The sequence below is a fragment of the Apteryx mantelli genome, chromosome 19, assembly GCF_036417845.1.
Source record: "Apteryx mantelli isolate bAptMan1 chromosome 19, bAptMan1.hap1, whole genome shotgun sequence".
In the NCBI taxonomy this organism is placed as follows: domain Eukaryota; kingdom Metazoa; phylum Chordata; class Aves; order Apterygiformes; family Apterygidae; genus Apteryx; species Apteryx mantelli.
In genome coordinates, this window is record NC_089996.1 from 13723866 (window position 1) to 13748610 (window position 24745).

General features: G+C 36.7%; 1 protein-coding gene across 6 annotated transcripts in view; it reads left to right on the forward strand.

Moving 5' to 3' along the window:
- The window catches only part of HELZ (helicase with zinc finger), a 92119-nt gene that overhangs the window by 28727 nt on the left and 38647 nt on the right, over window positions 1-24745 (forward strand). For 5 of the 6 annotated variants that reach the window (XM_067308108.1, XM_067308110.1, XM_067308111.1 and 2 more), the window contains 8 exons: window positions 682-880; window positions 1984-2091; window positions 2418-2715; window positions 6166-6433; window positions 12353-12686; window positions 17142-17272; window positions 19725-19904; window positions 20446-20550. In XM_067308108.1, the coding sequence (XP_067164209.1) occupies window positions 682-880; window positions 1984-2091; window positions 2418-2715; window positions 6166-6433; window positions 12353-12686; window positions 17142-17272; window positions 19725-19904; window positions 20446-20550 (1623 nt within the window). The remainder of the gene's footprint in view (window positions 1-681; window positions 881-1983; window positions 2092-2417; window positions 2716-6165; window positions 6434-12352; window positions 12687-17141; window positions 17273-19724; window positions 19905-20445; window positions 20551-24745) is intronic. The other variant, XM_067308109.1, reaches the window with a different exon arrangement.

Genomic DNA, 24745 nt, shown 5'->3' on the forward strand with positions numbered 1-24745 from the left:
AATTGTATTTAGGTGATAAGTATATCATTGAGTTTAATGCATCAGCACGTGCCATTACATGAAAAAATTACTTCAGTAACAAATCCTTAAGCTCTATAAAATAGATCCTTTGAGACACTTTTTACGAAGAGGATGGTTGAACCTTTTCCTGGAGAGATTGTTTCTGTGTAGGTGTATTTAGTAGGAAGAACCACATGATGTCACTGTTGCGCCAGGAAAAACTGCTGAATGAGCATTTATCAGCTAATAACGTAACTGCTGGAGGAAATTACATTGTATCTTCCCTCTGCCCCTGATTAACAGCATTTTATTCATATTACTGCAGCGCCTTGTAATCTCAGGGATGGCCCGTGATCTCATTGCATTAACTGCTGTACAAACACTTGTTTCTTTTTTCTTTGAAGCTGGAAATTTCTTAATAGGATTTGTGTCCTGTTATGTTTGAAAGAAATTTGATACACCTTTCTGGACATTGCAGTCAGAGAAGCTGCTACCTCTCTTACAAAATGCTAAGTACATTTATATATTGCCAAATCAATTCCCGTGGACTAAAACTGCCATTAGTTCTGTGAGAGAGACTTAACAAGTCCTTCTGGCTTTAGAAGTAAAATCTTGATAAATTTCTTTTTAAATTAGAGACCGAAAACTTTAAGGCATAATCGTTTTTCCTATTTTATGTAGATTTTTAGAGCAAGGGATCTGCAGGTACGGTGCACAGTGTACTTCAGCACATTCCCAGGAAGAGCTAACAGAATGGCAAAAACGATATGCTTCCCGCTTGATCAGATTAAAACAGCAGAAGGAAAACAAACAATGTTCGGGCAGTTATATGGAAACCTTGATTGAGAAATGGATGAATTCGTTATCTCCTGAGAAAGTGGTAAGGAAAATATACTACTTCCCTATGTGCTCATATTTAAAACTAACAGATGAGCCTGTTTTTGGCCCTTACTATCAGAGCTGGTCGAATTACTAATTACCAAGAAATTGTCCAACCAATTTTCTTCCCTTTCCATTCAGCCCTATGTCTGCTTGCAAAGATATCACAGACTTGGGCTGATTTCTGCAAATGTACTCATTCTTTTCAGGAATCCAGTAAAGTGTTTGTGAATTACAGCTTGTGGGTTAATCACAGCTTGTTCATTTTGCATATTTGCTATTCCCAGCGCAGGCTCGTTCAGCCAAGTCCCATGGTATTGTTCCTGTTCCTTGATGGCGTGGTAGAACTTTTAAAACTGGAGAACAATAAATGGTGAAGCTTTCACTACTTAGTGGAGAATACTCTTGTTTGTGCATGGCTCCTTTTCTTTGCCTGCAGCTGCAGGCACTTGTATGAGGAACAGCCATTCCCCAAACATTCAAAAATGTTTGAATACTGAAGAGTGAGGGGTATGGATGTGATCAAACTCAGCAGCTGTTTGGAATTCCAAAGAATGTTTTTACAGCATTCGACCAGCTCTACTTACCACTGACCCTAAGGAGTTTTCGGTCCATCTATTGTTTAAAATCCGGGAAGAGTGGACTCTGCAAAATGGATTAATGAGTAGAAAGCCTAGTTTCCTGGTGTTTCTAGTACTTTCATTAAAGTCAGTGAGATCTGGGGTCTTTCAGAAATGCAGTCTCTGGGCCTCATTGTATCAGATCCTTCTTTCCAAATGAAATCATGTTCTACGTAAGCATTTACAATTAAGCTGATTTTTGAAAATGAAGTCCTGTGTTAATTTTCCTTAAATGGTTGTACTCTTTGCTTATAGTAGATATAGTAGAGTTGGTTTGCTTGTCTCTCTGAATTAGCATGCATCTTCTCTAATTCCTATGCAGGACTTGCATAAATCCTAGAAAACAATTCTAGTTCAGTTCAGTTCATGATCTAGAAAACCATTCTTTTCACTGTCTGTGCTAAAATAGAAGCTTTTCCTGAATGCTTTTGTTTTGATATTGTCTGTAGAAGCTTAATGTTATCTTCTTTTTCTTTAAATCTAGCTTAGTGAAAGTGTAGAAGGAGTGAGAGTAGAACATAATCCTGAGCTATCAGTAACTGTCACCACCAAAAAGTCTCATCAGACATGGACATTTGCTCTCACTTGTAAGGTAGGACTACTGATCTTTTGAAAGTGGGTCAACAATAAAAACTGGAATGCAGTCCGTAGCCTTTTGTGCTTGAGATTTCAATCACAAAATACTTCTTTTAAAATACAGCTATTTCCTAGCAGCACCATGTCCTTTCTCTCTCTCTCAGCTGTCCTGGTCATTATGTATCCAGGGCTCTGATTTTTGGAAAGCAGGCAGGACTTGTACCTGCTCTGAGAAGCTGAGAGTTCTTATAAGCTTTCTTATATGATTGCAAATGAAGATATTTCTGAAATAATTTCAGTTTCCCAACATACTGTCATTTCAACCTTTGCATTTTTTTATAGCCTGCAAGAATGCTGTATCGAGTGGCATTACTTTATGATGCCCATCGTCCACATTTCAGTATCGTTGCAATATCTGCTGGAGACAGCACTACCCAGGTATCCCAAGAAGTTCCAGAAAACTGTCAGGAATGGATAGGAGGAAAGATGGTCCAGAATGGAATAGATCATTATATATACAAAGTCAGTATAGCCTTTAACACAGAAATCTTTGGAACTTTTCGCCAAACTGTTGTGTTTGATTTTGGATTAGAACCGGTCCTCATGCAACGAGTAATGATTGATGCTGCTTCAACAGAAGGTAATGTATGAAAACTTTCTTTTGGAATAGTGGAAGCTGTCCACGTTACCTCTTTGCTTTTCATATTTCTGAACAGAACAGCATCTTTGTTAATGGTTAATGGATGTCTTTTATTATATGTTCTTATGTTCATCATGTATATGAGTATAAATAGCGGATGAAGATTCAGAAGGTGAAAATTGGCCTGGGTTCACTGGAATTAATTGCTGTAGGACTATTACACTGTGTCAGGATTTGGCTCCTAAATCTTGTCAAAATGCTAGGAGTTACTGAATAGTAGTGTGATATGTGCCTGAAAGCATCTTTGGAAGCTAAAGTATGTTTATGTTTTAATATATATTCTTGTATGGGTGCAAATGTTAAAAATTTAGAAAAGATCAGTGGAAAGATGGAAATGTTTCTGTGTAAGAATGCACCTGATAATTAGTTCATTAATTAAAAGCAGACTATCTGAGAAGAGGTAATTTTTTTCCTTGTAATGTCTGACTGAAGTTGTAAAAAGGAAGAGACAAAGTGTAGGCTTGTAGCACAACAAATTACTGATGGTGGTATGAATTCTAAAAACGCAAAGAATATGTAGCTATATATTTTTTTATGTGTTTAAGTTGAAAATTTAACTACGTGTAGCTGTAGGTGTTGTACTCTGTTTGCAAAATTGATCTATGCCTCTCATTACAAACCTGAAATCACTTCATTATCGGAAAGATGTCGGCAAATTGGAAGATATTCAAAGCAGAAGTGCAAAAAAAGAAGGGAGTGCTTTGATTTATGACAAAAGATTAAAAGAGCTAAATATGTGTCACTTGGCAATAAACAAAGGGTTTGGATAGAGTATAGTAATTTTCTACAACGATTTGAGAGATATAAACACCAAAGAGACAAAATTGTAGCTCTGGGATGTAACCAGGAAAAAGAAGGTGAAACTAAGAAAACAGCAGTTTTCTCTTCCTGGCCTTTATTTACATATAACAGACTAACGTTTGCAATGTTACCAAAAAGATATTGTAAATAACAGATGCCAAAGATTATGATCTGATCTTTCCAGGTGACCCAAGCTCTTGTAACCAAGAGCAGGAAGACTGTACAAGTTGAAATGTCTCTTGAAGCAGAGAATATTGCATTGAGAATGAGAAACTATGCTTAGAAGCAAGGCTATGGTCTTTTCAGGAGCTGTTATATGTTCTCCATGTAACGGTGCGGGTAATCGCAGCTGACAGGTTTACTAAGACACTTTTTCTGGAGAGCTGGTGTCCTTTTAATGTAGAGCTGTTTAAGACCAAGAAAGCCAACTTATCATTTACTTGCAAAGCCAAAGTTTTTAATTGTCAGAGTTGTCTATGGTCTGGGTCTTTGCTGTTTTAAACTAACTACTAAACAGAGCAATACCAGGAACAGCCAATGCAAGTCTGGGTGAAAGTGGTAGATGAAGTTAAGATAGCGCTGTCTGGGATTAGTTACTGGTATCTCCTTTTCACATATTGCCCCTCTGCATGCAGAGGGATGCTAAAGTGGGTCTTAAAGCAGGTTGCTACTAATGCTTATTTCAAACTAAAAGAGTGGTAGGTGCTTTACAGGTAATATAAATACAAAATCCTGGGCTTTTGGTAACAGGAAGTTACCATGAGAAGGCAGTAAGTAGGCAGGTGACAGGGATAACATATTGCATGTGTCTCATTGTACTGTTCCTTTTACGCCTGGCGTCCATGGGTTGGGATCTCATGAAAATGCTTTTTAAACTGAGAAGCCTGCAGTCCCTTTTGCATAATTCCTGCGGTAGTTTGGGACCCTGCCTATATATCTGGGCACGGAAGAGAGGTCAACATTAAAATACTGTAACAGAGGAGCCTCCATTGTGCTTTTTGAAATCTTTATTTGCTATGGAAAAAGAGAATTAATGGAAGTTTTCTGTGCACTGAGAAAGTACAAAGTCTCCTAAAGAGAGGGGCAGCATGTGCGCAGTCTGGGCTAGCAGCCGGGATGTGGTGTTATGTCAGGTTTGCAGCGGCAGCTTCTGCAGTGCTTGGAATTAAATGGCATCTTCCTAGCAAGCAGGGAAGCTAAACCGGCGTAATCACTGAGCTTCTGTGATCCGAGGTACGATTTGTACCAGAGAAAGCTTCATTTTCCATGAGATGATTTCAAACAGAAGCTGCTCAAACGTGGGCCTTTTCTCCCTATGCAGCTGTAACTACTCGTGCAGTTGAGGCTTGAGGTAGATACTTAGATGTGGCTTCTTTGCGAACAGATTTTTATGAGATTAGTAAGTGAGACAAACTAAATTCCTGTCGTCATAGTCATGCTGAACCAAGATTTCTTTTGCTAAAAAGACCTTGCATTTTTCCTCTGTTTAGAAAGACAGTCAAGATGGTTAAGTGCTTAATGTGAGATTAAAGTATTTTTTGCGCATTTTTCAGCATTGCTGTGAAATCCTGGATACCTATCTTAAATCTGATTTAGAAATAATACATTATAATATTATACCTTAACTATAAAGGCCAAATGTTTTCAGCTCTGCAATTTAACTGCAAGTCTGTTAACTGCTGCATTGTTGTCAGAGCGTTTTTGTGGCGTTAATGGATATATTTTGGGTGGCTGTAGATAGTGCTTGGTTTTCTGTTTCTGATTTAAGCTACACGGCCCCTGAAATTAGGGTAAACTGAAACATTAATTTCCTTTTAGTGTTCTGACTTTATATTGTTTTGGGTTACATTTCCAAAGTTGTGCTTAGCAAACTCACTTTAGCTATATGATGTGACTCTCTCCAAAATACACATATAATGTGGTATTGTGGAATTTTCTTTTATTCTTCTAAAGGCTTTTGAAATGCTGCAAATTAAAGATTTTTTTTACCAGCTAGCTTATTGACTTGCTTTTATTACCTTGTAAATTTTATAGCATGTGTTGTGAGGCTCTTTACTTGGTATTTCTGAAAGGAGATGATGTTACAGTTAGGCTTTGGAAGCATACTGTGTTGGCAAGTCCTTCAAAGTTGCTTGCAGTTTTTGAAATAAAAGCTTTTCTTGTTTGTCTGTGATCCGAGACTGTTTGCAGTCTATAGAATATCTTATTTTCTGATATTGTTTGAGAGCCTGCCTGCTCTCTGTGTACACCTGAATAGAAGGGTGTTAAAGTACAAGCAATGAAATTACTAAAGGTGTTCTGGGCAGAGGAGACTGTTATTTGTAGTTAGTTTATTATCATGAATGGCATTATTTTTAGGAGTTTTTTTTTTTTAACCATATATTGTTAATAATTAGATTTTTGTCTCCTAAACTCAAGATTATTGTCTCACTTGTAAGCAATTGTGGGGCAGTCATGTGGGAGGAGATCCAATGTTTCCCACTTACGCTTATCAAGCGTTTGTGATCACAATGGAAAATGATCTTTTTGATGAAAGGAGTTTGAAGAGTCTGAACTTATTTCCTTTCCCTATTATATATCTGCATCCAGATCTTGAATACCTGATGCACGCACGGCAACAGCTGCTAACCACAGCTAAGCGTTGGGATTCTACTTCTAAGACTATTGTAGAATTTGAGCCTAATGAAACTACTGAATTGGAGAAGAGCCTTCTTACCAGATACCAAATTCCTCTCTCTGCTGACCAGCTCTTTACACAATCTGTCCTGGACAAATCATTGACCAAGACCAACTATCAGTCACGGTTGCATGACCTCCTTTATATTGAGGAAATAGCACAATATAAGGAAGTTAGCAAGTAAGTAATGCATTTATCAAATTGTATCTTAGATGTTGTTGCTGTCCTGTCAAAATGATGAGGATGGCAACTTTTTCTTAACTAAATCTACCTGATTGGTTTTGTAAGGGTTAATGGTTAAGGTATTAAGTCTTCCTATTTCTTGGAAATAAAATTGTGTGTGAATCTGGAGAGTATCTGGAGTACTTTAATAAAGTACTAAACTAGCACTTAACAAGTGTAATTTATTAATATTTGTTTAAATAAGTTATATCAGTCTATGCTTACAATTGGAGGTACTGAACAGCTGTTGTACAATATTCTTATAATGTCTTGATAATACTTATTTTTGTGTAGTCTTTCTGGCTCTCTAAACAGAAAGAAATTGATAATAGGACTTATTTACATATTTTTTGTTCCTTGGTAAAAGTAGATTATAGCTCAGCAGTGTATGAAACCTTCATATAAAAGATGTTAAGGGAGCATAAAATACAGTTTTTAGAAGAAGTTTGAATTGTGTAGTGGTTCAAACTCTGATCTTATGGTGATGTGAGAGCTGATATTGTAATATTTATTCTCTAAATAGGCTGAGAACTAGCTTTTGAATAAATCTCCTAATAAAAGGCATATAATATACATGCTCTGTTTGCTCCGTTCTGTAATATTTTTAGTTCTTATGTACATATTGTCCAACTAGATTAGCTGCGTGAACAAATACAGAGTGAGGAAAAAGATGTCAGTGTCCCATGTACAGAGTCTCACTGGGCCTTTTTTGTGGTATTTTGATATTTGTGGTTAAAAATTTCACCTTCACTCATTGTATGAAAGAGTTTTAAAGTGATGCATTGCTCAAAATGGAAAGTCAAGAAAGTATATCTTCCCTTTGACTTAATTTGGTAGTAAATTTAGTTTAATTAAATTACTTAAGCTCCAAGTCAGAAATGCCTTTATAAGAAGAACCAATCCTGGAAATACAGAGGTTCAGTTGAATCACTCTTCTGCTATTTAGGGGGAAAAAATCCATTAATGGTTTGTATTTCTAATGTTCTTAAAGCATGAAAATGTTTCCATTTCTTTTTCATATCTCAGATGAAGTGCAGTATACTTGGGCTATTTTTTTCCCATGTCTTTTATCTTTATTGTGCTCTGTTCTTGAGCTGGAATCTAACATATAGAGGAATCGTGCTTGAAGACTGCTTTCAGCATACAAAAATATTCTCCATCGTATGTGTGTATAATCAGGATGACTTTTCCAAGATTTTTTAAAACAAAAGTGCATTTAAAGTAAACTTTATAAAATATGATATAAATAATATTTTTTCTGAGTGAATTTTCACATTAAGAATTACAATCTCAAACCTCATAGGAAACCAAAAAGCAGTGTGCCTGTAGAAATGAAAGAATAATGAGTGCATTCCTGTGTTTAATGCTTCCCTTTTGGACAATTTGATGCAGCAATAAGTTATTGCTCTTCTTTTTCTATCTAGTAGATTGATAAAAGTAAGTTTAATAATGTGCTTGAAGTCTTCTGTTTTGATAGCGTTGATGACAGAAATATTCTTTTGATCTTGTAGCTGACCCACTTTATTACACCAAGGCTCAAACTAACACACTTTGCAGATCCTCTGCGGATAAGATGACACACTTGGTATTCTCTAGTGAGTTGCTGGGGTTGCAAGTGTGAAAATGGGCCCAGAAATACAAATGCAAGTGGGTTATATTACCTGAAGTGGTGCCATGAGTCAAAATGTTTATGAACTGCTACTCTTTAATGGATTTTTGTATATATCATAGAAGTCCTAGGGTTAGTCAACACGGTCTCCTATGAGACGACTGGAATAACATGAATGTCTGCAGGTCAGATTGGAGTGAATTGCTGGGTTTTCAGAATGCTGATGATTTCTCGTGTTCTAGGAAAAACACTTACTGTTGCACATTTCGCATGGGGTCACTGAGTGGAACTGTTGAAAAGTATTGGATAAGATAAAGATTGCAGTGGCTTTAGCCAGTCTCGAACTCATTTTAAAGGGAGTTCATTCTGGGTTTAGGATGGTCTTGGAGAGCTTAAATTGTATTTATTCTAATATTCCAAGGCACTTATAAAAAGTACTTGAGTACCTCACAAAATAGAGTAATAGAGGTTAGAATAAGGGATCCATTGCTGTCTAGTTTCCTAACACGAATGCACTCTTTCTAAGAAAAAACAAAACAATATGCTGATTTAGATATTTGTTTGGTTTTGGAAAGTTTTGAGTGCGTACAATCTTTGGAGGGTTTTAAATCTCCTCCTTTTTCTCTTGCACATTAAAAAGAAAAACAGCATATAATTGTTATAATAGTTGGAATTTATGTATATTTTCTGGTACGAACATGAATGAATCTGAGAGGTAACATATTGCTCCTGCCATGCAGTGCATTGTTTGCTACCAGAATTACAGAGCAGATTTATACTCAAAGCTGTGAAAACTTAAAACACTGACTTTGGAAAATAAATTTTTGTTGTTACTGTGTCTTACCTTCTAATAATGCCTAGGTATCTGTCATGCTGCACCCCTGTGTGAACTTTGCAGACATCAATGTAAAAATAAAATCATGTTGAACTTGCTTTTAAGAAAATATTATATGAAGCTTCTTTGTTCAGAACGGCCATTTGGGAATTATTGTCTGCATTGGCACTGGATGGATTAATGATTTATTAAGTCTTCTTTTAATTTCTGTGATTTTAAAACGTGAACAACAAGGTCGTCTTTAGCTGGTTTCATTAACACTAATTCTGCTGGTATTTTGCAGTGCTAGGGAGGAAACTTACTTTTTTTTTTTCCTTTTTTGCATAAGCTGCATTCATCTCTGCTGAAGTTGAAATATTGGTCATGGGGTAGAAGTGCTGTTAAAATATGCTTATGTTTTGGATGATTAGAAAGGTTTGTTTTAGTCTGATGGCCTGCAGAGCCCACTGTGCGCAGCCAAAAATCAAGCAGTAATCAAAGACCTGAAAAAATTCCTGGTGTCCAGAAGAGTGTGCTCATAAAATGACTAAATTGAAGTATGAAAAAACCTAAAATTCTAGGTATTCTTACCCCCTAAGAATTCTTCCTGCATTGAGAAAAGAACACTTTTTAAATGCTGCAATTGAATTTGCTGTATCAGAATGCTAAAAGAAATCATCATGACTTCTGTGAAAAAGTTTCTATGTAAGAGCATGCTAAAAAATGGTAATTAAACATGCATTTCTGATTAGGTGACCATCAAATCTTTAAGTGTTAGTACAAAAGGATCCATTATGCAATCTAGAAAATGCTGCAGTGTATTGGAGAGTGCTGGAACATACATACGTATTCATTCAACTTGTTTGGAAGATGAAGAGTTTATTATTTCCTTGTAGAAAAACTCTACATAACTAACTGAAAGCGGTATTTAGTGGAATTTATGGAGAAAACCTGGGAGCAGTGAAATTCAATAGTCTCTTTTTTAGTAACTAATGCTTTAGGAAAAGGAGTGTTGTAGTGCGAAACAGAAGCCCGCATTGTAGTGCTCTTTCACCACTATTGCTGTGTTATTTCACAGATCATCGCTAAAGCCCACGTTTTCAGATCTCAGCTTTACTTTTCAGTGATTTTTCTTGGATGACCAACTTGAGGCATCTATGGGCTACTTACCAGAATTGAAGACTCAGTAGAAACTCAAGGTTCATCATTTCTAAAAATTAAAATCAAACCCACGTTGGAAATGGAGTAGTTAACCTCTTTATACATCAGTTGCCTGGTCTGTAAAGTAAACCCGTGATTTATAGGGATCTTGAGAATCTTAATTCATGTAAATGTTTAGAAATTTTTTTTAATTATTTTTTATTTTTTTACAAAAATGAATCACAGTGTAAGTCCAAAGCACACATTTTAGGTGGACAGATTCTGATCCTCAGTTTGAAAAACAGAGAAAACGAATCACTTCTGCTGCAATGCAGGATATTTAAGTGCAAGGCAATGGTGAAGAATGGATGAAAGAAGCAACTTCTGATTTTTTAAGTTTAGTCCTTAGAGGAGTCTGTAGTTTAACAGCTCACCAGAAGGTGTCAGTTTACTCAATGGAAATTGTTCGATAATCTGTAAAGATTAGATTCCCTTTAATACAGTACACTGATTTTAGCTGGTTAGGAAAAGATTAGCTTGTGCCTTGTCACAGAATGGCAGTAATAGTGTTTGCCAGTGGGGTCTGACAATTAGAATTTGAGGATGAGCTGGTACGTCTTCAACAGCGTAAGGATTCAACTTCAGGAAAACTTTAACAAAATAAATTCACAAGAACATCTGATTGTGTCTGAGTAATAGTGTAGAGCTCTCAGTTACTGTGTTAAGTTTTATACGATATTGTAACATCATCTAAATGAGATATGAACTGTTTTAAATGTTGTTAACTTACTGATAGATGCTCAAAATAATGCGGCATTGCCATAGGAAAGGGTCTGCTTTTCCTTTTTTTAGTGCATTTGGAAATTGGAAGGATTTCGCTAAATTTTAGTCTGCTCTCTTAAATTCATGCTTTTGAGTGATCACTTTAACTGTAGCTTGCCCGGTAGCCTTTGCAGTTACTGATGAACAGGACGAATCCATGTTAAATAAGAAGACATCTCTCTGAGATGTGTATCTGACTCATAATATGTAAAGAAGTGAGTAGTGCCACGAGGGGGCAAACTTGCAATTTTCGTGCAAGACTAAGGATTTGCCAGATATGGAAAAAAAAATATATTCTATTGGTTTGGTAGATATTTAAATTCCAAGAGAGCTAAGATGTTGCATTTTATTATGGGTTGTGATTCTTGACACTACAGTGCTTTTTTAAAACTATAAATTACCAGATTTATGACTTTAAAATAGGAATGATCAGAAAGAAGAGCAACAGATCAAACAAAAACAGTTTAAGTTTGAAAAACATTGTCTGAAAATACATTTTTCTAAGAGATTTTATTCAAGATTGGAAGTTATTTCACATAATGGCAGCTTCATATTTGTGGAAAATATGGTCTGATTTTATTTCGTTTCGTGGTAATTCATTACAAATTCAGGAAAACCTTGCTAATGAGAAGAGATTGGAATATTGCTAAAGAGAGTGACAGACTCTTCTTTCTTTTGTTCTTTTTAAAACCAGATTGAAGCAGTCTGTACAAAACCATAGGAGAAGATTATTATGTATTGGTGAGAGGTCAATAAAATGTGCTAATAAGTCACTTTAATGTGTTACACATGTGACTTTTTGAAAATTGTAACTACAAAGAATGAATTTGTTACTTGCTGCCAATAGGCATTCTGTGGACGGATGACTCATATGGCCAAGCCTGTGATGCCATTCCCCTGTTCTAAATAAACTGATCTCATTTTAATGCCTATATTCTTAATTTAGGAAGCATTTTAATCAAGCTGTCTGAATTATAGAAGCAATCCATACTATTTGCCTTCTTCAAGTTGTAGATTATCTTCTTTGATCTGCAGCCTGGAAGAGAGATATGGGATAAATAGGAACCTTATTCTATTCTTTGCCTGTATATGTCTCCCTGAATACCTAGTAAAATCAGTAAATATAACATAAGCTTACAATATAAATTGTTTATATATGTTATTATTGCTTTGGGACATTGCACATCAACTGTGTTTCACCCTAGACTTATTTTGGTCTTAGAAACTAGTATTTGATTCTCTCTTGTGAGGGTTCTTGTGAGGCGATATTAATTCTTGTAAATATATGTTTGATATTGGCTATCATCAAAAGCAAAATCTGTAAACATGCTAAAGCTGCGTACTAGTGAAGGGCCAGGTTTGGCTTTCTTGCTTATGTTTAATAATTTCTTATACACCCAGAGTGTAAGGCAATGCATGCTCAATCTGTGAATGCGTGAAATTTCTAAATCTGAGAGCATTTTTCTGCACTGACTTGATGCTTTCTTCTTAGGTTCAACATAAAAGTGCAATTGCAGATTGTAGCAAGCTTCATGCTTACTGGTGTTTCTGGAGGTGCAAAGTATGCTCAAAATGGACAACTTTTTGGCCGCTTTAAGCTCACTGAAACGCTTTCGGAAGACACTTTGGCTGGACGGCTGGTGATGACCAAAGTCAATGCTGTTTATTTATTGCCTGTCACTAAAGAGAAGTCAGCACAGACCCAAGGAACCAAAGAGAAGGTTTATGAAGCAGCTATTGAAGAGAAAACAAAGGATTATATCTTCTTGCGAGTATCCAGGGAATGCTGTGAAGAACTTAATCTTCGGGCAGATTGTGAAATGCAGGTAAGTCTGAGTGGAAGTGTTGTTGGTATGCAAACTGTTTGCATTATGTCTCTTCCTGCTCCTTGAGACATGTCGGTCCTTGACTGCTTCACAAATGTGCTAGTTTTTGAGAACCTCTGAGTGGGAATGTGCAGTAGACATGGCTTTGGGGTGCTGGACTTGAATAAGCAGTTAGTTGAACCGCAAATAAATTCAGCGGAGTCAGTCTTACCTTTCACCTTCCGGAGAAGTTGCTCTTTGTTGGTCATCTGTTGTGAGAACCATACTGTTGCACGTGTGAAGACAAGGAGATGTGAAGTTTGTGTAAAGGGCAGAAATATTACAACTTAAATCTGTCTCGGAAGCATTCAGTCACAAAATGAAGTTATAACGCTTTTGCTAGAGAAAATTGTGTTGGCAGGAAGATCCGGTTTTTGTTTACTTTGAGGTTGACTTGAATTGGTGAGGAAAGAGTATTTGTATTAAATAATTCTGTGTAGTTTGCAAGCAAGACAGTACATGGAACGTCAGTGGAAGTGCAGGTAATGGAAGACAAAGCTGTCGTTAAATGCTACACTCCTCCCACTCTTCCCCTCTGTGTCTGCTGTAGACCTTGAGGTTGATCTTGCTACCAAACAGAAATAATCTCAAATTAAGGTCACTGGAACTGCTTGAAATTAATTCCTTTTCACTCAAGGATTACCTCCTCCCATTCATTTTGTTTTGGGGAAACATATGCAAGAATTCTAGCATCTTAATTTAGCATCAGTAATTGGTCTGGGAGGATTTATGTTGTACTGGGCACTTTGTTTTGTGCTTATTTTCTTAAAACAATAATTAAACCTACTAATTGACTTATCAAAAACTCCGCTGGAATGCAAAATGAGCTGAGGCTTTAGTAACTAACTTATTTTTCTTTGAGTGTCTTATAAAACTTAGCCAGAGACAACAAATTAGTTTGTAATTCCTCTATTCTGCATTAAGAATTGGGTCCTAAAGTTATTTGTAAAATCATTTAATACCTCATAAATATATCAGAGAACCAGTGGTCAAATCCTTAAACATTTACCTATATGGTGATCGGTTCTAATTGTGTGGAAAGTTTTTTCCAATTGAGTGTTGACTGAAAAGTAACTGAAATTTGGAAAGAGATCCTCAGATTAGGCCTGAGGATATTATAATTTAGATGTATAGTGTGTTTATTGAAGACACGGGGACTCTTTGATGGAGTTAGTATTCCCCATGTGATTTTTAAATGTTGGTCAAATTGCTTTTATTTCTGTATGTTTTGGAAAGGTTATGTGGTTTATTTCCTTTCTCTCTTAATAATTCATCTAATGAACTTCCTGATCTTTTGTTTGCCTGCTGTCCTAGCTTAAGTTTTATCGAGTGCACCATTCATGAAGACGGCATGGACTGAGCTGGTACTTTAAACCCCTTGGCTGCTCTTTTTGGTGACCAACCTTGCATTAGACTCTCTTATTTTTGGAGTGGTTACACTGTTCTGTGTCCTTTGCTGGGAAACTGGCAATGAATTAACTTCCTTTCCCACTGTTTTCTTATTCTGGAATATATATTAAAGCAGGTTACATACCTCTCCTTCACAGATGGCCTCATTCGGTACTCCACAATAGCAAATTTGATTCAGTTCAAACTGGATTAAAAATAAAATGAACAACAAGCTGTTTTTAAAAACAAGTGGTGAATGCCTGTAGCTAAGAAGAGGTGTTTAGTGCTACCACCTTACTTAGGCTCCTAGAAGGGGCTATGAAAGTACCATGCAGAGGAGCGTCATGGTTGTTCTGCATTTACATTATCATTCTAGAAGTGGGTCCTCGTGTTAGCCTCGGATCTGCTTGAGCAAGGCCGTTTTTCCTGCATACCTCAAGCCCTGAGGTCGGGACCATTGCCATTTGCTGCCATTTGCTGCCATTTGTCTTTTCCAAACATCTGCAGGACATGGTTAGGCAGCCAAAGTCGGACACTGCATAGACACGGATGGGGCACAGATTTGGAAGGAATCTCAAGGTTGCCCTCAGGCAGGGTGAGCTGGATCTGTCGTTTTTGACAGATGTTAAAGCACACGGCTTTTAAAGGCCAGGGTATTTACCAAGGAACTGGGCAGGCATAAGCTACATGAAGGGGTGGGCACAGGGGGACAGGGAGGAAATTCTTAAATATTCCTGTGTACTATGGGGGGGGGGGAAGGTTTTCCTAACCATTACAGTCGCTTTAGTGAACTCCACACTGACTATCGTGCAGATTTGTTATTGCCCTTTTCTTTGGAGTTTTGGCTGTACATCTTGTTGTAAAATGTGATAGTTGACATAAATATTTAATGCCTTTATATCTGTGAGACACTGAACGTTAATGGCTACATTCTGCACTGATTCAAGCAGACATTTATTTACAGCAAAGCTAGTATTGATTTTACATGCTACATATTATACTATTATTTAAATACACTAGAAAAAAGGAAGTGCTGTCTAAGAGCTGCATTTTGCACATCCTTTTGAAAGAGATGATCTTCTTGAAGTAATAAAGATTATTAGTACACCAGAAGGTTTTACAGTTGTGATCTCCGTGGTATCAAGTAACTTTATGGGCAGATAATGGGGTGTCAGATCCAACAAATACCTGAATATATAAGGCTAAATTATTCCTCTATAGGAGAAGGTTCGTGAGAATTCATTGTGAGTTTAGAGAAGTGACTGTCTACTTTTCTAACTTTTTTTTTGTTGTTTTCAAGCTTACTGTGCTACTTTGATAATCACAAGGATCTTTAATACAACACTTTTTTTTGCTATATACTATATAAAAAAATTTATTTAATTGGCTAGGTCTTTTAATACTTTTTATACTTATAATTTTCACTGTGTCTATATATAAGGTATCAAAACAGATCGTCTTAAAATGCATTTTAGTGTTGCTGGGTGTTTGTTGAACTTTCTGATTACTAACAGTAATTATCACGAGATTAAAGAGTGCTTAAGCAATAAGGGACAGATCAATAGTGAGTCAATGAGTGCTAGAGGAGAGAACCAATACATCTGAGACAAGATTTTTGGCCTGGTCGTGGGGCCCGGGTTTAGAAGGGCTGCCTTCATCGCAGCGGCGTTCCCCGGGACTCCCCGGGGCGCTGGGCCCCGGCTCTGCCCACGTCTCCTTGCGGCGGTGGAGCGGTTCAGACATCGCGGCCTCGGCGTGTCTCTGCTCTGTTCTTGGTTTTCTGGTGTGCTGGCTGGCAGTACAGAGCCAGCTTCTGCAAAGTGAGCATGAGAGCTGTCGGTAAAGGTGACTGTGGAAATTTTAAATATTATTGCTATGTTTTCTAGGTAATTGAGGGGTGCTTTTCCAGGAAGGCTGAAATAATTTCTCAGCATGCTCACGGTTCATTATAAATCTCAGTACGGTACTTATTTGCTCTTGTTTAATCATGAAATGCTCATTAGAGTTGTTGCACAATAGTTACATGACTATTTAGCTACAGTTACAATGCTGGAAAAAAAATTTTAATGTGTATGAGTCACTTTGAAGTTGCTCGGCAACTTTGGGTGTCTTTATGCCTTTTAACATTAGTGCAAATTTGTGTGAAATTATTGATATAGGCTTCTGTGTTAATTGTTAACATTTAGTTCTTTGGCTCAGTGCTGTGATCAAGATAATTTGTTTTTGGAGAAATTGATAAATGCAAATTTAAATGTGTGTAACTTACAACCTGAGTGAGATGTTTTCATGAATTATTTTCCCCAGGAGTTGATTTTATCCTGTCTCCAAATTTAGAATGTATTTTTCTCTTTGCTCTTGGTATACATTTGTATGAACTAATTTTACCAGCTGTTGTTCAGTTTGGGTTTAACTGGGGATGTTAACATACTCTGCATGTTGCTTCTGGCTTTGTACCAGGATTTTGTTGGCATTATCTTTTATTTGCTAGCATTAAAACACAAGTAATTGAGAGAACAGAAAGTGAACGTATTGATATGCAGCTAATTGTTTCAATAACTGAACATAATCAACAAGTTATATTTTTACAGAATGTTTGGTTGGAAGTAAGTAAGATTTGGGTTTTATCTCTGTTGGTCACGTATCTGATTTATATCATCTGATCAGTAAAAATTTCTGGCCTGTCAGTGTTCTGAAGTGGTTCTTATAACAAGGCATGGAAGCTTATATTTTTAAAAACAATATTTTAGGACAATAATACTTTCTGAGAATCTGATTTTCTGAAAGTACAGTGGAATGTATTCATGAAAGTCAAACAACTAAATTACATTACAAAAATGCTATATTTTGGTTCAAAATGGGCAAGTTAACTATCGCAAATCTTTTATCAGATGGTGTTTGCTATTTTCTTCTGAGAGTAGTTTGCATTAAAAGAAAATTGTTAACTATCATATGCAACAAAGTCTAAATAGTGTTTTCTTAATTAATCATTTTTGGTTCTTCTGTTCATTCATTCATTTTATACTGTAGGTTGAACTTCAGTTTCAGTTAAATCGCTTACCCCTCTGTGAAATGCATTATGCCTTGGACAGGATTAAGGACAACAGTATTTTGTTTCCAGATGTCAGCATGACTCCCACCATACCCTGGAGTCCCAACAGGTACAAGAATACAAACACTTTAATATCAAAGATCGTATGGTAATGCAGTATTGAATTTTTCATAACAGATGGCTGAAATCTTCCCTAAAACAGGAAATATGCCTTGCTCTTCATTAATGGTGAGGATGGTTCAGAGAAGGGAGTGAACTGTTCTAAATAAAACAAGAAAACTGATCATCCTAACCCTAGTGTATGTTGATCAGTGTTCCCTTGAAGTAGAACTGCAGTTTTAATAGACTTTGCAGTTATATTGTAGCTGTAGAAAACTGCTGTTGTTATTTACTGTTCTGCTTTTCTTCACTGAAAATATTCATGATACTTTGTAGAAATGTAAGTAGCAGTTAGAAGGAGTTTCCTGCGCAAGATCTCATGCGTGCAGACTTTCATCTGCATGAGCAGCCCAATAGTACTCTTGGAGGTTGAGGCAGGGAGCCCAAATTTGGACATATCACTGTAGGGGATGACAAAAAAAGGTATGGGAGTGAGTCCTGGAAGCACCAGCATGGCACTTCAAGCAGTTCTGAGATTCTTTGTATATGTGTCTTATAGTTTCCTTTATGAAATATAACCCCCCTATATAATATACATACTTTTAAAGGAAACTGAGACTGATACAGTGATGAGAGTGGTGAGAGTACTTGCTTAGAGCAGGAAGGAGAAGTGAAAATAGCTTGTCTTGCAGAGGAAAACAACTGGAAGAGATATATGAGGCTTTGTGGATCAGGGGATATGGTGAATATTCTTGGTGCATAGGGAAGGCTAAAAGAGATGTAAGGTTTCTGTACGTAGACACCAAGGAGACGAGAGGCACGTGGGATTGACAGTCTGTGCAGCACGAGGTGGAGAGGAGTTGTGTGGTGTCCTGAAGGTGAGCGTTAAGAGTATGATTGTGATGAAGCATGGATCAGAAGATAGCTCATGGAATAAAGGGGAAGTGATCTGGCCAGAAACCTGGGAAAGCTAGACAAAAATTACTGGAAAAATTTTAGTTTATGAAGAGATGGAAAAAGAGTGGGTGCAATGTTCTGGGTGAGGATAATTGCTGTGTGTATCAAGGCTTCGACAGGGTAGGAAGAAGGGAACAGGTTTTGTATAGAGTTATTCTACAGAGCTAATGGGAGACAATGACAATCTGTTCACTGACTTAATTAAATTTTGGGTGAGTCTTACAAGGAAATAGGGTTTAGGAATAGTTTGGATATAAGCTGTGATTTGAATAAAAAGAAGGTAAGTAAGCTGGAACTTTGTCTTTTCCATTTTCTGTCAGGAAATTTATATTTACATACATTCGTATAATGGTTGCAGTGTTTATAATTTATTTCTATAACGGTTTTGTAATTTTTATATTATATAAATGATTTATGTAACGGCTGCAGTTTAATTTAAGTCAATGTGATAAGAATGTTTTTCCATCTGGTGATTTGGTTTGCCCAGCACTTTTGACTGACTCAGAACTGTCTTTCCCTTTGTTTTTTTTCTTTTATTGTTGTTTTATGTCCCTGTTATCTTTCCAGTATTTCTTAGATTCTTCTGCCAACTTGTTCATAGCTGTCTTACGAGTTAGGAATTCAGTTAATTCCCTCTTGATTTTACTCCCTATTGCAAACTACTACTGAATGGAAGCTTTCCCCGTCCATGAGAATCATAGTGCTCGCACCGAGGCCGTTCGGGTTTCAAAAGTATGGCCGTGTGTGCGTCAGGGATGGGTGCTTTTTACTCTGCATGTCTACTTTTAAATCGGTCAGTGGCATATTAAAAACTTGAATACAAATCTTTAACCTCTTACGCTAGCTGGAAATTTTTGAAAGCATCTTCCCGTTAATGCTGGTGTCATTAGCTGGTGACAGTAATAACACTTTTTAAAACTGCTTTCCTATTAGAAGTATATGCCTTCACCATCTCAAAAAAAGTAAGGAAAAGTTTCTAATTAATTGGGGAGCCATTAGTTGTTGTCACTGTTAGCTTCATCAGAGTTCATTTTCCCCAAGCGCTGTGGCTGTCTAACTGTTCGCTTTTACAACTGACAACAGCACTAATACTGGAGGGGAAGAAACATATGTAATGTTACATTTTGCATTTTAATAGCGGATAAACATTGTATGTCTACTTGCATTCATTATCAGGTGCAGGAGTAGCATATGCTTTATCCAAAATGTGTACTATGCAGGTTAATTATAGTCAGGTGAGGTAATATGAATCGAGCAGTGGTTAGATTGTCTTGAATAATTTCCTGATTTATTGCAAATATTATCAAAGCTTTGTGATAAACAGCATGTGATTGTTTTGCTACAATATCATCTTTTAATAAGCCTCAGAATGATCCAATCAATACGGTAGCATACAGGCTTTTTAATTTCTTTAAAGCTTTTGAAATCTTACCTCATTGCAGTTCTGATTGCCAGTTGGTTTTCATGGTTTCTGTTTTTAAACTCTCTTGCCTCCTTTTGTACAGACAATGGGATGAGCAGTTGGACCCTCGACTAAATGCTAAACAGAAAGAGGCTGTTCTGGCTATCACTACTCCACTTTCAATACAACTGCCTCCTGTTCTTATCATCGGTCCCTATGGGACAGGAAAAACATTCACTCTGGCTCAGGCAGTCAAGCACATACTCCAACAACAGGATACTAGGTGAGATGGGGCACTAAATGTAGAACAATACTTAATTAGCAATGAAAATGCCATTTTTTACTTAAATTCAAGTGGAAGGTAGAAGTATAGAATTTCCATCCAGCTTAAAAAACAAAATCAAAAAACAAAACCCAAGCCATCCGTCATTGTTTTGAATGATAAAGTAATTTTATAGTCTTGGCCTATATTTTCCATTTAGAACAGAACTAATTAAAATTGACGATATGTAAAATCTGTGATTCGCTCGACATGAAAAGTTGTGCAATATGCTAGATAATAAGAGCTGTTCCTTACTTAAAATCAAGTCTAGATTAATAATCAGAAAATAATTATTGCAAAACTGTGTTTGAACTTTAAATCTTTTCATAACTGAAGGATTTGAGTTAAAGGGCTGAATCATGCAAACTATGGTAGGTCAGTGACTGATTTCATTAAGAGAAGTGTGCAGGAAGATGGCCACTGTTTCCTTTTTTTTGTATTCTACTGCTTTGAATTGTTTTCTGTTTCTTCATTGCTTTTTTATTTGCACCATTTATTCCAGCAGGATTCTCATTTGCACCCATTCTAATAGTGCTGCTGATCTCTACATAAAGGATTATTTACATCCATATGTAGAAGCAGGCAATCCCCAGGCAAGACCTCTCAGGTATTTTTTTAAGGCTTATTATGTATCTATAAAATACTATTCTTAAGAAAAGGTGTCTATAAAAAAGGTTAAAGAACTTTTAAAACATAAAAGCATATTGGCATTTACCAGCAGTCCTTTTAAAAACATAGACTAAAAGGAACATGAAATGTATTGTCGACATAATTTTGGGTCATTTGTTAAATAAAGATAAAGACATCCTTTTTTAAGCTTTTATTATTTCTATTGATAAATGTGTCTTTCCTAATGAGCAAACTTTTGATATGCTCCTCTAAAAGCTACTATGATAAAATAAAATGAATTTTAATTGTATTTTAATTCCAGAAAATTTTGACTCACATTTACAATGATGATTTGGAAACTGGGGCTACCCACCTGGGTTTTGAAGAAAAATTCTGATGTCATAGAAGCTTCATATTTAGAGAATCATGTACAATTAGTTTGGCCTCTTCTGAGAAGTCAATATAAAGTAACTGTATATGTGATTAAATGTACTTAACATGGGTATTTTGGGGGTATTAGTTAAGGAAAAAAAAATAGAGAAGAGGTGGAAACTTTAAGAGAAAGCAGGATCAACATGCATAGAAAACAGTAAGGGAGAAACTATTTGTGGGCAGAAACGCAATTCCCTGGGAATGTGTTGCTCTGTGATCACAAGGTACAATATATACTGCCAGCTTAGTATATTTTTATCAAATTATGAGCACATTTTCTGAATGCCAAGGTGTGAGTTTATTACACTGCTAAGGAAGTGATTATGTATGTTTACATGGCAGCTATTAAAACCCATCCTGGATGTATATTTTTATGCAATGGCATTGAAGGCAGTTGAGTCCCAGGAGAGGGCTAGGTCGGCGGCAGGGGGATGCTCTCTTGGGTCTGCTGCCTTTAGCTGCCATGTGACGTTCTGCAGAAGCTGAGGATCTGGCCGAGGAAGAGAAGGCAGCGGATTTCTGAAAAGTTACCTTTGGTCTGGTTCTGTTTTAACACAGGTTTTCTTAAGGCGATTTGTAAAGCACTTTGTGATGAAAAGCATTATGGTCTCTTAATTTTGTACTGGGGAAGAATGTATGTAACTGACACTTTCAGGAATATTGAAGTGTGATTTAACAGAGCAAGGAGTTTAAAAAAAAAAAAAAAAAGGCCTTAAAACACAATTTTACTGTGATTGCCAGGCTTTTGCTAAGTCTTTTTATGCACTACATTCAGGTATATAGTCCAGTCTCAGAAATACTTACGAATTGGTAAAACAAACAAAAGTGTTTCAGTGTATAATGCAAATGTCACTGAATGTTTTAATTTAAACATAATTGTTATAGTGTTTGTTACCAATGCTTCAGAAAGTGCTGTTGTAGATTGTATGAAATAATCATGCTACCCCTATGAAGATTTCCACTTTGGAAAAATGGAGGCACTTCTGGAATTATATATAGGCTTATACATCCACATGCATATATATTTCCAAATTTCTTTAAAAATACTGCATGCAGTTGAGAAGCATATGTTGTCTGAAAGCTATCTGAATGTTGACCTAAGCTAATAGGAGTTAGAGTCAATTAATATGAAGTGAAAGCTAGAACTATGTGAGATTCCTAGTACAAAATCAGTTTAGGGATTTGTTGCCTTTCTTAGGCAACTGTTGTCAAGAGATATTTTCAAATTAAAATCATTACTGTTAGTTTAAACAGGGTGCCAGAGTCTTTTGCAATTTGTTTTAGGGAAATATCAAGTGGAGCAGAATCGGCTAAGTGTCAAAGCAGCTTGTGTTTCTAAATGGCTGAACAGTATGTTTTACACTTTTTCTTTGTTTGCTATACAAGTGATGCATTTGCTAAAAATGTTTCCGTAGATTAGTTGGGAGCACCATAATATTTACATTGTTTTTAAAAAAAGGAAATCTTAATTATTTAATATTGATGAAGTACTGAGAACTGTGTGAATATTTCTGTAAACTTCTCTGGGTAAGACACACACTAAATTATCCTGTCAATGATATAAAAGTTTGAAGCTTAGAGTTTTGGGGTTTTCTCTAAATATCATGTTATAAATTCAAATGATTTTTTTCCAACAAAATAATTATCTATGCCCTTTGGAAAATGCAAAGGCAGAATGAAGACTGAAAACTTCTGTTGAGTCTAAGCTCTGCACGTAAATAAAATACCAACAAAGCCTGAAGGCCAAATTCTCCTAGTCCTGATGCCCATGAATAAATTTTTACCTGGGAAAAAAATCCCACTGGGTTTTATTAGATGGTTCAAGTGTGTTAGAGGCACGCTCCAAAACCTATCGCTTGCCAGTGAAACAATTTTTGTTGTAGTTACGTAGATTAATGCAGAAGTGTTTCTAAAACACCCCCCCCCCACACACACACACACCTATACCTAAGAGGAAAGAGAGCCTTGGGCTAGGTGCTCACGTCAGGGGCTCAGACTCTTGGTTAGCAGCGCGGAGAAGCAGGTGCCTTAGAGGGGCAGCGAGAGCAGCGAGGGGGGGGAACTGCTGCGCAGGCCGTGCGCCCTCGCGCTCTGCCGACCCCCCTCGTCCCTGCGTCCCCTGCTAGAGAGCGTCCGGGGGCAGCCTCCGAAGGGAGGCCCTGCACTGAGGTATCCGCGGTTAGGGATGTCCCCGAAAAACTCTTGTCAAGACCTAGGAAGCAGATACAGCAGTTTCTCTGTATGCCTGAGCATGCAGTGATTGAGGTATCTATGGGTTTATTACTCTTTTACCTATATATTTCAAATTTAGTTGTATCTGTATGCTATTTTTTAGAGGAAAAGGAAGGCGGTTGACACAGCTATTGCTGGTTTTTAATGTATTTATTTTTTATTTATTCCTGAACATTTTATTGCTGAATATGAGCTTAGCAATGTCAGAAAAAAGACTGGTTCTATTTCAGATATCTCAGGTGAAACCTCTCTGGTTCACTAGCCCTTATCTAAATTTCTTAATCATGCTGTCACTGTGTAAGTACTGCCTATATCCTGAAGCCAGGTAGCTTTAATACGTGGTTGCTAGCTTTATGCAATACCCAGACTATCAAAATGAATCAATCAGAGCAGATCAGGGTTTGAATTAAAACAAATATCAACAGTGTGACAGAACATGCCATTTGCCTAATTGGTTGTGTGTGATGTGGAGAACATTAGCAAGCTAAAACAAAACGCATACTGAACGACATGTAGCACTCATTAGCATTTTATTCCTTGAAGACTTTTTGACTGTGTGTTAATTAGGTGTTAAATATTCTCGTTTACAAAAATTTAGGCTGCTGTGCAATTGCATGTTCTCTTACAAAGAATTCTTGTATTGCTATGATACTAATTTTAAGGATTTAAGTTCTGTTTTGTTATTGGAAGAAGCAAGAAAGGATCCCTGCATTTCTTTAGTCCTTTTGCCCTAAACATCGAAACATAAGTAAATGCAGAAGTCAGGACTGTTCTTGATACCCTTAACCTGCTCATTTGGAGCGTGCAGGAAGCAGTTTTATCTTTGAACATGTCTGTGTAACTTCACTGTATTTAACTGCACCATAAATCAAGCAATGAAGCCCTCACACAGAAATTAGAATGGGACGGCATGGTGTTTTAATTTAAATTGACAATTTAGATTGCCAGAGGCTGCAGTCATCCCCGATGCACACAGTGGTCATAACTGATACCGTCCCTCTGCACAGCTCAGGTTTTCGCTATGAGGTACAAAATGTGCTCCTTACTCAGGAAATGTTACTCTACCTTCAGCTATTTCTGTTTAGTTCTCAACTAAAGTCATCCTTTGAAACTGCTTCTATGTATCTGGAGGCAGAATTGTGCTGCTTTCGTATGAACTCTTTGATATAAAACTCATAAATATATAACTAACGATCCAGAATATTCCATAAGTACAAGAAAGACCATTGCAAAAATCTCACTATTTCCCGATATTTGTTAAAAATTATATATCTGGCATTTTAGTCAGATCTGTCTTTAATATATTCCTGTTTTAAATGAATGTAGAGAATGTAGCAGAGAGCTACTAAAACATATATGTGGTTTTTGTTTTGTTATCCCAGGGTTACTTAACTCTCCCTACCACAAGAACTCAGGAAAGTCTGTGGAGAAATAAAGGTGTGGGCTCAAATCACTGTAACTAGTATCTACCTTTGATATTCTTGAGAAAGTAAATATTTATCACTTTTCGTGTGATTTTAAACTGAGCA